The sequence below is a fragment of the Rana temporaria genome, chromosome 12 (genome assembly GCF_905171775.1).
Source record: "Rana temporaria chromosome 12, aRanTem1.1, whole genome shotgun sequence".
Taxonomy (NCBI): Eukaryota; Metazoa; Chordata; class Amphibia; order Anura; family Ranidae; genus Rana; species Rana temporaria.
The window spans coordinates 124,536,053-124,550,406 of record NC_053500.1 but is presented as its reverse complement, the minus strand read 5'-3'; the positions used below and the strand labels follow the sequence as shown (position 1 = coordinate 124,550,406).

Sequence of the window (14,354 nt, the reverse complement as noted above, 5' to 3'; positions counted from 1 at the left end):
AACTAAACAAAACATAAACCACCTCAACCTGATGATACCAGCAGAGCACTTCTCAAACCACCTGACCCAATACCCATCCATCCTATAACCTTAAAGTGGAAGTAAACCCTCCTATCGTTTTCAGCCAAGGAAGCGGCCATCTTGACCTCTGTTTAATCTGCAACTGCCATGATGCTGTACATGTGACCTGTTATGAAACCAGCCATTGGATGGTTTGGCAGTTTGGTTGAGAGCACAAACAAATATGACAGCTATCATTTCCGGCATGCCGGTAATGTTAACTGGTTTTGTACCTATCAAATTGAAGAGTTTACTTCCACTTTAAGAGCTGGTCAGCACCTGATGACCCATCTATCCCAATCATCAGCATTGCAATAATATATTTACAGAATGTTCTTAATGGCTCACCTGGAAGAACCTGGAAAGAAGGGGTATCCTCTGATCCCTCTAATAGAGTAACATGGAAGGTGACATCTTCCTCATTAGTTATGTGAATTTCAGGCTCTGTTGAAGCAGTGGAAGATATCTCAACCAGCTCCCTGCCAGGACTGGGTGGTGCGGATTGTGATATTTGAGAGGCAATATCAGTCCGAGTGACCTGGCAAACATAGAAGATATTATTAAAATGTTGATAGACTGATGTTGGTTTGAGACACTCATAGTACTTGTCAGTAATGTCGCGTACACACGATCGGAATTTCCGACATAAAAAGTTCGATGTGAGATTTTAGTCGGAAATTTCGACCATGTGTAGGCCCCCATCGGACTTTTTCTGTCGGAATTACAGAAAGTAAAAATTTGAGAGCTGGTTCTCAAATTTTCAGATTGGAAAAGTTATTGTCGGAAATTCCGATCGTCTGTATGCAATTCCGACGCACACAAAAACACACATGCTCGGAATCAAGTCAACGCATTCTCGGAATCATTGAACTTAATTTTTCTTGGCTCGTCGTAATGTTGTACGTCACAGCGTTCTTGACGGTCGGAATTTGGTGTGACCGTGTGTATGCCACACAAGTTTGAGCCAAGGTTTTCTTGTTGGAATTTCCGATCGTGTGTACGCGGCATAATTTCAGCAAACAGCAAATCTTTTTTAAGTGACTAACATTTTGGTGGGGCACAGCTCACCTTTATAAAGGAAAAACATTGGACACACAAAAAATGTTTGCTATTTTCTAATTCTCCTGCTGAAAAGTGGAGTACCTTGACCAACAGATGTCTCTTATAAATGGTCAATTCTTGCCAACTCTCTCCCCTCCACTGTACCCATTGCCTCTTCTGCCACCCTCCATAATCTGGGTCTCAGTGCCATCTCTCAACCCCTCCTCCAAATTAATTTTCATTGCTTTTTCTTCTTCACCCCCCAACTTAATTCCTTACTCATTGATTCCTGCATCCCCCTCTGTACTATCTGACCCATGTATTTTAAGATGACACCCACCTTTTACCATACCCATTAATTACTGTGACGGGAGGGCCCGTGGAACCCAGAATCCCTTGGAAAGTATGGGATATCCTTGTTTCAGCTCCCCATGCACCTCTTATGTCTAAGTCACCCTGTGCTATCCTGGCACAGGGTGACTGAGAAAATATATATTGGATTAATTAAAATGGGAGAGTAATATTTATCCACAATATCTTCCAGGATATATGTAAAGACTATTCTTGGTTTGTTTGATTCTGAACTCAACATGTTAATTGAAAGAGCTGATCACATTGGCCTCTGCACAATGTAGGAGACGGGCCGACTCCTAGTGGAGCTCCTTGCTATTGTGAGAATATGTCCTGTGTTTAAACTTATGATAATGTATCATCTACTGTGTGAAGCTTGGTGACAACAAGTCTGACCTTTAGTGAAATCCTGATGTATCATAACAATGACCAGGCTGCTTAAAGGGATTAGTTAATTAGCTCATGTTAATTAGGTCTGGTCACAGGTGTATTTTCAGAGTAATATGAGCAGGAGGTATGCATCTCCTCTTTTACTGTATATAAGACTTGTATTCCTTTCAATAAAGGCTGATTCCTGCTTGACCCTCAACACAGAGCCTCGTCTCGTACTTGGGGGAGAATCATTCGTATGGGTTTCTTTTTTCGGCTGATTGGAGTGTTCGGTAGCTGCCTTTGAGTTCAAGAATGGAATGTTCTAAACGACTTTAACCCCTTTCATACTCAGGGTGTCGTTACAATTACTATGCCACCATGACACACTTTGTGAAGAACACATTTTTTAGTCACAGGAAACTGTTCCTTCCATCAAATGCCCAGCAGATTATCTTTCCCAGTCCTCCCCTGGCTAAAAGGGGTCACCTCATTGATGGCTGGTCATGAGTGGGCCTCACCTGTGGGAGTCTTCCCCAGTTCCATTCCATGCAGTTCTCAGACAGAGATGTGTTGAGGATTTTCATTTCCAACTCCGAGTCACTTTTAGGAGATGGGGATCGACTGCTGAATCAGATCAGTTTTTGTTTATCAGCAAATGGTGACAATGTCACTAATCTTAACATACACAATATACTGTACAGTATAAGAAAGGAAAAGCCATGAATACTTCACATTAATTTTCCACCCACACAAGTTATCTCAATGTGGGGCTTGTATAACCACCAGTCAGAGTTCTGATTCCTCAACATGTTTTAAGTCACCCACATGGTCATATGAGCAGGGCTGTCTTAATAGCATCATTGGCTCCTGGGCAAAGTAATGCTCTGGGGCCCCTACAATGATGACAGTGCAGTAAACAGACATCAAGTAGGTAGGAGTCAGACTGCCTCCCCTGAGTATCTATCACTCTCAGTGCCATCATGGGCCCCCCAATTTTGGGGCAGCGTGGGCTCAAAGACCAGCTGCTTTGGGCAAAGTGCAGGGGCCCCCCATGCAGCTGGGCAGTGCCCAGGTGTGCCCTCTCATTAAGTCAGCCCTGCATATGAGTACCCCTACCTTCAACCCACATTTACTTGGTTTACCTCGAGGATAACTCCGGATAGGGGTGAAAATCCTTAGAAGAGGAAATTTCTTCAGGGAGTTCAGAGAATGAGAAATATATGGAGTCACTAGATGGGATATAAAGAAGACACAATATAGAAAAGAGAATCAGGATAGTGTAATACGTGGGTATAGCATGTAGTGTACGGTTCACTCTACTGTGCCTTAAAATGTCTTTGTCAATAAAATAATAAAATTCATTAAATGTAGATTTATTATAAACACTTGGCAATTCAAAGCTATCTGACAAATTCCTACAATTCAGTAGATACCTCTATTCCACTCAAAGGAACCAGTTCTACAGTCAGACAATTGTATTCTCTTGTTTTTCTTTGTGTTTATTCGATATTGCTCGTTAAGGGGAAGTCCAGTTCTTGTAATGCCATGTGCTTGCTTAATGCTAATTCAGGAACATCCAGGAATTTTCCTTGAGTTTCACTGACTGGCTCAGTCATCTTTAGGTCTTACAGACCTCTGCATTTCCATGGTCCATGCTGACCACTCTCTGTATTAGAGCAGAAAGCAGTGAAGCTGTAACTATGAAAAAGATGTAGGAGAAGGTAGCCAGAGGCCCTGTGCTTATATCCAGGGGTCAAGTCCTAGGGAAAAAAGTGTGGGAACTCCCAGCCAAGATCCACTCTCACCAAAAAAAAAAAAAAAAATGATACGCTCATATGCATAATTACTAAACCGCATGTGTTTTGTTTTTTTTGATCCACTGTACCTTAGTAATCCTTTATGTTACTGGCCGCTTCCTGTATATGGATTCATCAGGTAGTGTGCGGGTATTCCGTCACTTCCTCGATGCCGCAATGTCTCCCGCGAGTTAATGTCTGCCACGAGTTATCGCGGGATTTTGAAAGAACTTTAAGCAAGTTCTTTCTAAATCCCGCGATAACTCGCGGCAGACCTCCGGAATGTCTCCTGGGAACAATGACAAAAGCTCCCAGGAGACATTGCGGCATTGAGGAAGTGACGGAATACCCGCACACTACCTGATGAATCCATATACAGGAAGCGGCCAGTAACAAAGGATTACTAAGGTTCGCCTGCCCCTGACAGTGACCCGAGCTGGGCATCGCCGCTTAGTGATGATTGGCTCGGGCGGCTCGGCTGCTCTAGTCCTGCAAAGGGAACTGCGTTCCTGCTATGAAAAAAGTGCAGGAACTCCGTTCCCATGCGTTCCCGCAGGTCTTGAGCCCTGATTATATCGCTACTTCAGCATCTTCAAGAATTTCAAGATTCTGGTGATTTTGGTTTAAAGGTGGATTTTTCAAAAGAAGAATCAGATATACAGTGGAACCTTGGATTACGAGCATAATCCGTTCCAGGAGAATGCTCGTAATCCAAAGTACTCGCATATCAAAGCGAGTTTCCCCATTGAAGTCAATGGAAACGAGAATAATTAGTCCCACATTGACTACAATGGCATGCAAAAACGCATGCGGCCAGAGAGCCTCGGAAACGGCCAGAAAGGCCAGAGGCCTCCAGAACCAGTAGTTTATAGCGCAAAAAATAAAAACCGCAGAAGTGATCAAATACCACCAAAAAAAAGCTCTATTTGTGGGGAAAAAAAAGGACGTCAATTTAGTTTGGGTACAACGTCGCACGACCGCACAATTGTCAGTTAAAGCGACGCAGTGCTGTATCGCAAAAAATGGCCTGGTCGGGAAGTGGGTAAATCCTTCAGGGGCTGAAGTGTTAAATTATGAAATTAAAGCAGAAAAAAAAAATATTAACAGATTACACTTTGGATTTAGGAAGACAAAAGTCACCATGGCAGTATAATTTATGTCCCCTTAGGAGTATTGCAGTGCCGACCTGCACTTCGTGCCCGGGACAATGTCTGTGTATCATTGCTCTAATTGGTAGCACAAGGACAGCGCTAATCTTGCAGAAACCGTTTCACTTTCAAACATTTAATTAAAAAAAAAAAACTTTCTAAAGAAAGATGTAAGTAAATATAGCTCAGTCTGCAGGCAGGAGGAGGATTATCACCTTCGGTAAAGAGCACTATAACACTGGCAGTGTACGTCAACAACACGCAGTTGCTATGCAGCACATTGAGTCTGACTTTGGATTGTGTCAGCACTGTGGCTCATTAATGTAATGTCACTCAGCACTGGATGCTTGCCATGGAGAAGTTTGTCAGTGACCATCCATGTGCCAAGTGGTGTCACACATCTACTCATGACACAGAGTCAAAAATACAGGACAATCCATCATTACTCACCATGAAGGTAGCACAGCAATTCCATCTTTATCCTGAGCTCCCGGAGTCTCATCCCCTCTACTCCTCTTTCTTCTGTTGCTCCAACGTTGCCTCCTGGCGGGTGTGTCCAGTGCAAACCGAGGGGAATCTGGAGCTGGGGGGGCCTCCCGTATATCGTTATTGTCATGAGTAGATAACATATCCAGGGAGTGGAGAACAGGACTGATGGATGGGTTGTATTCCTTTAAAGTCAACAAAAACAGTGGATGTTAAATAATAGCGGGTGACCACGTGTCCCGGATTGCCCGGGACAGTCCCACATTTTGCAGGTCTGTCCCGGGCACATTAATTCCAAGACAATACAGTGTCCCGGAATGAAACTGACACAGCCACCCCCCAAGCCAAACTAATGCCCCCAAAAAAGGCCGCCACATCACTGCTTTACTCACTGACAGTACTTGTCCTGGCCGGGAATGCCTGGAGGAGCACAATCCCACCCCCTGCTTGTGATTGGAGAAATCATAAATCCCGCCTTGTGTCCAATCACTGTGCTGTGATTCGTTACAGCACAAGCTGATTTTTGGGAAGGGGGTGTCCCTGAATAGTAGTTTGGAAATGTGGTCACCCTACTCTCTATGTTATTCTATGGCCCAGATTCACAGAGAGCAGGGCGCACATTACGCCGCCGTAGAGCACACACTGTACGCTACGCCAACGCAGCGCAGAGAGGCAAGCATTGCATTCAGCAAGCCAGTGCTCCCAACGCTGCGCCAGCGTAGCGTGGGTTTCGAAAGGGGGACGTCGGCGTAGGTGGAAGTGGGCGTGAACCCATGCAAATGAGGCGTGACCCCATGCAAATGATGGGCCGAGCGCCAGACAGGTAGTATCACAAACTGGGCATGCGCCGTGACGTAGACGCACCCCTATGCACCTGTTCACAACCACGCCGGCAAAACTGCCCAAGCTACGCCGGATCACTGCATACGCCGTGAACATAACGTACGCACAGCCCCCACGTCCAACGCACAATACGCCGGCTTGTGTTCCCTGGTTCAGACCTGAGCATGTGTGTTGCTGGGTTGCACCTCCTTTATGGGGCATAACTTTACGCCGGACGTACAACTTACGCGCATCTCGCGTAGCATGCGCCGGGCACACGCACGTTTGTAAATCGCCGTATTTCTCTCATTTGCATGTTTGAATGGCTAATCAATGGGAGCGGCACCATGCTCCCAGCCTAAATGTGCGCCCACTCTACGCCGGCGTAAGCAAGATACGTCGGCGGGGTGTAGCCTGTTTTTAGGCGCATATTAGTTTGTGGGTCTGGCGCACAGATAAGACAGCGCACATTTGCACTTACGTCGGCGTAACTTGTTATACATCGGCGTAAGTGCTTTGTGAATCTGGGCCTATGTGTCCATGCAGACACAGGCGTTTAGAAGCTGTAATTGGCATAGGTGTTTTCAAGCTGTAAAAAAAAAACAGGACCCAGAGCTGTAAAAACGTCTGCCACTGGTAACAGCTACTAAACGCGGCTTAACGCTGGATACAGCTGCGTTAAGCCTCATCAAGCATTTTTTTTATGTCAAAATCAATGGTTCTATATGAGAACCCATTGATTTGAATAGAATTCGCACCACAAGTCCGATCATGATGAGCCGACTTGTGGTGCGGCTTATGCGCTGAGGATCATGAGGAAGAACCCTCGCCAAAATGGAAAAAGAAAACTGCTGTGGGGTTCCCCCCAGGAGCATACCAGACCACACTGGTATGGATTTTAAGGGGGACCCCTATGCCCAAAAAAATGGCCTGGGGTCCCCCCAAAATCCATACCAGACCCTTAACTGAGCATGCAGCCCGGAAGGTAAGGAAAGGGGGGGGGAGTGAGTGGCCCTTCCCCTCCTGGACCATACGAGGCCACATGCCCTCAACATGGGGGGGTGCTTTAGGGCAGGGGGGCCCTGCGAAACCCCACCCCAAAGCACCTTGTTGATGGGGACAAGGGCCTCTTCCCGACAATCCTGGCCAGTGGTTGACGGAGTCTGCCGGCAGGGGGCTTAAGCCACTAGTAATAATCACTGTGTTCTCCTAGCAGGGACCCCCTCCCTGGGAGAAAACAGTAGCTGCACGGGAGGGATTCCCCCATCAACACGTCTTTCCTGCAACCACCGCATCATCTATGGCCTGCCTTAATCAATCATTTACCTCATTCTCCTCCATCTCTTGAATGAAGAAAGCTTCTCCATTTTCCCCAAGTCGCATTTGCAGATCTACAGGTTCTCCATTTACTTCTATATCAACCTGAAATAAAAAGACATAATAATTTAAGTTCAATGAGCAAGATGCACTTGATTATCTACTAAGGACCTTAGCCCCCGGGCACACCGGAAGACTTGTGAAATTGAATGACAAGTCGCACCCTATTGTCAGCAACACCGATTTGAAGTCAAATTGTGCGATTGAAGTCACCCGAATTCAAAGTTGGATTTGGTGTGAAGGGTGCTTAAAGTGAAATTTAACAAAATGTATGGTTCCCTTACCTTAAAACTCTTCTAAAGCTTGTGTCAATGGACTTTTGTTTGCATCCGACTGGTTCTGAATACCTATAAATGTCTATGGTAATTCAAAACCTACCTGAAGCAGGTCAAATTCAGTTCATAAGAAGATCAACTGCAGGCCAAATGCACTGGTCAATTGTGTCTGAATGATCTCAGAGGCATCTCAAAGTGATGCCACTGATATAAGCCCAAAGCCTTTTCGACACAGGCCCTTACCTGTCTGCTAGCAATATTTTGAAAATTGTACACTGGATGAAATGTATGCTCAATGCATTTTTTGTATTTTTTATAAAAAACACCTTTTCTCTTTCAAAAAGTCTTTCCGAGTGCTGAACCTTTCATCCAAATTCTAAATTGCTGCATTTGTCAACTTTAAAAGCCAATCTATTAGTGGTAAAAAAGCACTTGTGTATTTAATTAACCTTTTTTTTGGGGGGGGGGTTATGTCCCCATTAAGGGGCGTGGCAGGGGCGTGTTCTATGCCTACATACGTTTGCTAGTAGGTGTCCCTTATTACCATCTCAAAATGTTGGGAGGTATGCACTCCAATGACATCCACCTTCACAAAGCTTTCTTGTGCCAGGACAAGATCACAGAAGAGGTTGCCCAGACCAATCTGTGATCTTGTCCTGGAACAATAAAGCTCTGTGAAGGCTAATGTCATTGGAGTGCGGCTGGCTTGTTTGTTTAGACTAGGGCCAGCTGGTTATAATATGGCAGCCTACTGTTAAAAAGGGATCTCAAATACATGAATATTTTTAGTTAGTGTTGTCTGCGTGGTCTTTTATAGACTTACCGCCATTTCAGCTGATCTCAGTATGCCCAGTTTCCCGAACCGCACGTGGAATGGAGACGATTGAAAAGAGCCATCAGGCTGTCGGATCACTATCACATCAATGGAGCCAGACAACGTGGCTGGGTTGACTCCTTTATACAAGTCCCGTACACGGCCCAGTACAGAGCCTGCTAGCTGCCCCACGTAGTTCATCCTCTGAAGAGAGAGGGGTTCATGAAACGTCAGGTTATAGCCTACTGCAAAGAGAAGGGAAACGTATACACTATACTACACATAACATCAGACATAACGTATATGACATAGAACTACCTGAATAGTAGAAAGATAGAAATTTCTGTCTTTTGGGTCCCCTGCCTATTGTATGGTAATAGAAGATAATACAAATTGATTTGAGCGTCCCTTGCGACAATAAGTGGGCTACCCATAGGCCAAAAACATGTGCTACAAGTCACAGAGAGAAAAAGCACTATTGGTTGAGATCTTGTGTCTCAGCACTCCAACAATACGAGGGATGATGGACAAGTTTCTCATTGCCTGGCAGTTATAAATCTGCAATGTTTAGCCAATCTTCAATGGGGTTGTAAAGGTCCTATCCTATGCATTAAGGTGAAAAAACATCCGACAGCACCGCCCCCCCCCCCCCCCCCAAGCCCCCGTTTTACTTACCTCACCCCTCGAAAGTCCCGCGCGCCTTCCCGTCACCCTGTTCGGTTCCAAGCCTGGCGGTTGATTGGCTAGGTTGGACGGATTGATAGCAGCGCAGCCATTGGCTGGGGCTGCCGTCAATCTCATCCAATGACACGGCGTGCCGGGAGGCTGGGCCGAGTGATAAAGTCGACGGCTATGGCCGCCGCTGTATCACGGGAGCGCGCCCAACAGAGCTTTCCACCATGCGAGGGAGCTCGCATGAAGGCGGAAAGCTCTTGCGAGGAGGAGCCAAGACAGCCACCGAGTGACCCCAGAAGACCGGGTTCGGGGACACTCTGTGCAAAACAAGCTGCACAGTGGAGATAAGTATAACAAGTTTGTTATTTTACTAAAAAAAAAAGTTCCTTTAACATTGTAAATTTTTGTTCCACTTTATCTTTTTCTGTATCTAAACCCAAAAACAAAAAATAATATATTGCAGATAACAAATCCTTAGATGTGATGGCTGTGTCACTTTACTTTTCTTTTGCATTTTTTCTCATTGTTTTCACCCTTCATAGTTATGATTTCTTCTTCATTGTATCTATGGAAGGAGCCATAGCCAGCACAGGCTGGACTTCAAATATGACTGCCTTTGCTCACTTCATTTACATGGTGCATTAATAAGACTATGTGAATAAAGTGATTGATGAGCGCAAAATTAGTGGTATAATAAAATAAAATAACAGTGAAACGTCCAAAAATGGAGGCTCCGTGTGCTTCATCAGAGGCTCACGTGACGTCACGTGACGTGACGCAACGCGTAAGGCATCGAAAGACGTGACCGGAAGTGACGCACCTATCCGATCACACAGCCGTTCTCGCTGTTCGTTTGGTTCAGGCTCTGTCAAGCTGAACCTTGTGTTGTTTATTTTACTCTGTGGACGATATTAAATCGGTTTTTGAAATACTTCACCATTGGAGATTCTTTCCGCTTATTTTGGGTCATCTTAAGTGCACTTGCACACGGAGCCTCCATTTTGGTGAAGACCGGAGTAGCAGACATAGCCAGAAGGACGCCGTTTCCACTATCCACAGACCCCCAGTCGTTGTTACTACAGGAGAGGTGAGGAGGATTCGTTTCTCGTGGCAGATTTCATCTGTGGAGATACCATGCTGTCATTGCATGTGTGTGAGGTAAGCACATTGTGAGCTCAGCTGCTTATGTGGATCCTTTTCATCACTCTGCTCGGATACACAGTCACTGTTTGGGATTTTCAACCACTCCTGTGTTTTATGAACTGTCACATATGAACCTGTGTCACAATTGGTTTTTTATATTTTTTATATTTTTTCAATATATTTTTTCATTATCAGTATCATTTTTACACATTGGATTTTTCAAATCCATTGTGCCTACCTGGCACTATTTGTCACTGAAGTGTTATACACTTTTGCATCACTTTGGAGATTATTATTTTTATTAGAGCTATTTCTCTAATTGGACGTTTCACTGTTATTTTATTTTATTATACCACTAATTTTGCGCTCATCAATCACTTTATTCACATTATTTATTTGTTGTTATTGCAATTTCAGATTTGAGCAGCATTAAGTTTATTTTATCATTTTATTTCTAAGTACTTCATTTTCCACCCTGCACTTTGGGCACTGCTAGCGCTTTAGTTTCCCCTTCCATATTTACCCATTAATAAGACTAGTAGACTTGGAATAAGGTTTTAAGCTCACAGATAGTAACAAAAACACTGTATTTCTGGGTAGATCAACAGATATTTTCTGCACTATTTCTGGCCTGAAAAATCAAGAAAACAAATGCAGCCACCACATCTATTGACTGGTAAACTGCAATAGATTACATTTTTGTCTTTAGGTTTAGATACACATATGTATACTTAATTATATTTTAAAAACACCTGGTTTTAAGACACATATTAAAGTGGAGTTCCAGCCTTTTAGTGTTTATTAAAAGTCAGCAGCTACAAAAAGTGTAGCTGCTGACTTTTAATAAACAGACACTTACCTGTCCCACGGTCCAGCGACGCGCCGGCCGGAGCTCCGCTCCTCTCACCCCCTCTCCGGCCATTGCCTCCATTCTTAGTGTGGGCACCCGGCTGTGACAACTTTCGGCTTCACGGCCGGGCACTCACTGCGCTCTATGAGTAGACAGGCGATCTCAAGGGACCTGTCACGTGTCCCTGGAGATCGCCTAAAGGGAGAGACCGCCTAAGGCGAGAAGAGAAGTCGCCGAGGCGGTCCCTGGGCAGAAGTAGGAAGTGGGACAGGAAGTCCCACTCCTGCCAAAGCCCCCACTGCCCCCCAAAAAAATGACATGCCAAATGTGGCATGTAAGAGGGTGAGGAGTGCTTAAAGCGGAAGTTCCACTTTTGGGTGAAACTCCGCTTTAAATAAATCTCTATATAAATCTTTTATACTCTGGAGCTCCTGCTGGATTTTGCTTCTAAGCAGTTTGTGGAGGCTTCCATTTGTGGACGGACATTTTATGGTTACACAACATTGCTATAATATTTTTATATGGACTATAAACTGAAGGACCTATGAATAAATGGTTGTGGCCACCTAAAATACATCTGGCACAATGCAAGTCTTATGATTGATCGAATTTCAGGCAGAAAGATCCCACTAACACCCCAACTGTGCCTTCTATTCTCCCCCATACAAGACATACCAATAGCCAGTTCTAGACTAATCCACACTCTCTTTAGCTCTATCCACTGGGCCATAGCTTTTAACTGGCGTTCATCCAACGTACCATGGCCACAGGTTCTTAACCGTATGGCAAACATCAAACTATCAGAAAGAATACACCACACGTTATATGACACCATGCATATATACCAAAAAAATGGTCTTTATGGGAAACCTCACTACTGGTGTAATGTCCACTACTGTTATGCTAATTAAGCACACCCACAGATCTTTTCCCACAAATGTTATATAGATTTATAAATCGAATATATGTATTTTCTCATGTGATATGTCTTTACTTGGATATAATATATAATGTAAATGACTCTCTCACGTGTTCATCTTCTATCACTGTTAAAAGCTTATACTATGACTTTATCCATAATAAAAACCATTTGTAAACAAAAAAAGAATAAATGGTTGTGGAACGAATCATTTGCGCTTCCATTATTTCCTATGGGGAAATTTGATTTGATATACAAGTGCTTTGGATTACAAGCATCTTTCTAGAACGAATTATGCTTGCAATCCAAGGTTTTACTGTACATATATACATACACACACACACACACACAGGGCCAGATTCACGTAGGAGACACGACGGCGTATCTCTGAGTCTGAGATGTCGTATCTTGGCGCCTGATTCAAAGAATCAGATACGCCAGAATTTCTCTTAGATACGACCAGCGTAAGTCGCCTACGCCGTCGTATCTTAACTGCATATTTACGCTGGCCGCTAGGGGCGTGTATGCTGATTTACGCCTAGAATATGTAAATCAGCTAGATACGCCAATTCACGAACGTACGCCTGGCCATCGCAGTACAGATACGCCGTTTACGTTAGGCTTTTTCCGGCGTAAAGTTACCCCTGCTATATGAGGCGCAGCCAATGTTAAGTATGGACGTCTGGCCAGCGTTGAATTTTCCGTCGATTACGTCGTTTGCGTAAGTCGTTCGCGAATAGGGCTGTGCGTCATTTACGTTCACGTCGAAAGCATTGGCTTTTTGCGGGTTAATTTGGAGCATGCGCACTGGGATACTTTCACGGACGGTGCATGCGCCGTTCGTAAAAAGCGTCATTTACGTGGGGTCACAATAAATTAACAAAAAACACACCCACATGTTCCATATTTGAATTAGGCGGGCTTACGTCGGCCTATTTACGCTACGCCGCCGCAACTTTGCTTTGAGAATACTGCACTTGCCTGTCAAAGTTGCGGAGGCGTAATGTAAATAGGATACGTTACGCCCGCTCACAAATACGCGCTCCTATGTGAATCTGGCCCAGTATATGTATATATAAACATAAAGATCTTTCTCAATATAAATTAGTCCTGTTGATAATGTTAATGTTAATAAATATATATATATGTTGTATATACAAAGCATCATTCGTTCTCTTAAAATGCTACAAACAGAGTGTAAAAAACATTATCTCAACCAGTGATAATCTTTGACATTTATATATTAAACACATGCACATAGATAAATTACAGTATACACTCTGACAAGACATATTCATTGATCTACAAAGAGGTTTTATCTCCTATACTTGGTGTTCATGTCGAAAGTGGTCACATTTTATCTGCATCCAAAACCAACAAAATACATTTTCTAGCATCAGACAACAAATGACGACAGCCAAAACAGGTTCACATAAGGACTTGTAAACTCACAGTTGGTTTGTATAATTCTGCTCATTGAGCCTCTAAACTTTACACCTTCGATAGAGCAAACCTTTGGCGCTTCAAGTATTTCAGCAATGGTACTCCCAGAATCCCCCGGACCAGGCAGCAGAATGGAGAGATGTGTAGTCTGAAAGCAGTCAAAGAATTCCAGCCAGGCTCTCCCTACTCAGCACATTCAGTAACCTGTTTTCCAGGTGAGTTGATTAAATCTAGTTGCGTCATGTTAGCAGCTGAGAAGGTGTGAGGACTGAAATGACAGCCCTGTTTCTGCAAACAGTCACACGTGGTGTAACCGGTAATCAGGTGTCTTCCTGGGCTTCGTTCCAGTATGTAGAGCAGGAAATGCAGAGGATTTGTCCTTTAGAATACACAACTGGAAGTTGATATGAAATTTAAAGCGGGGGTTCACCCTATAAAAAAAAAATATATATATATTTTTCTTCTAGCATAAAATTAGGCATAGTAGCGCGAGCTACAGTATGCCTGCCTTAATTTTTTTATCCCCGTACTCACTGTGTAATCGTACATAGAAGATTCCGACTGCCCACGGGGGAATGGGCGTTCCAATCCAGACGGAAGGTGATTGACGGCCGGCTCTGGCGCGTCACGCTTCTCCGGAAATAGCCGAAATAGGCTTGGCTCTTCACGGCGCCTGCGCATAGTCTGTGCGCAGGCGCCGTGAAGAGCCGAGACCTACTCCGGCTGTCTTCGGGGAGCGTGACGTGCCAGAGCCGGCCGTCAATCACCCTCCCTCTTGAAAG

The 14,354-nt window shown here is 44.3% G+C and overlaps 1 protein-coding gene across 4 annotated transcripts in view; it reads right to left on the bottom strand.

Annotated features, from left to right (window-relative positions):
* LOC120918761 (phosphatidate phosphatase LPIN3-like) overlaps positions 1-14,354 on the bottom strand; it is an 87,773-nt gene that overhangs the window by 31,917 nt on the left and 41,502 nt on the right. Inside the window, exons 1-7 of one of the 4 annotated variants that reach the window (XM_040330523.1) lie at positions 13,582-13,936; positions 8,552-8,787; positions 7,403-7,498; positions 5,219-5,439; positions 2,967-3,053; positions 2,343-2,448; positions 409-598 (exon numbers count right to left, since the gene is read on the bottom strand). In XM_040330523.1, coding sequence (XP_040186457.1) covers positions 409-598; positions 2,343-2,448; positions 2,967-3,053; positions 5,219-5,439; positions 7,403-7,498; positions 8,552-8,787; positions 13,582-13,606 — 961 coding nt within the window. In that variant the 5' untranslated portion in view covers positions 13,607-13,936. Of the gene's footprint in view, positions 1-408; positions 599-2,342; positions 2,449-2,966; positions 3,054-5,218; positions 5,440-7,402; positions 7,499-8,551; positions 8,788-13,581; positions 13,937-14,354 lie in introns of those variants that run through there. The other 3 variants (XM_040330524.1, XM_040330526.1, XM_040330525.1) reach the window with 3 other exon arrangements.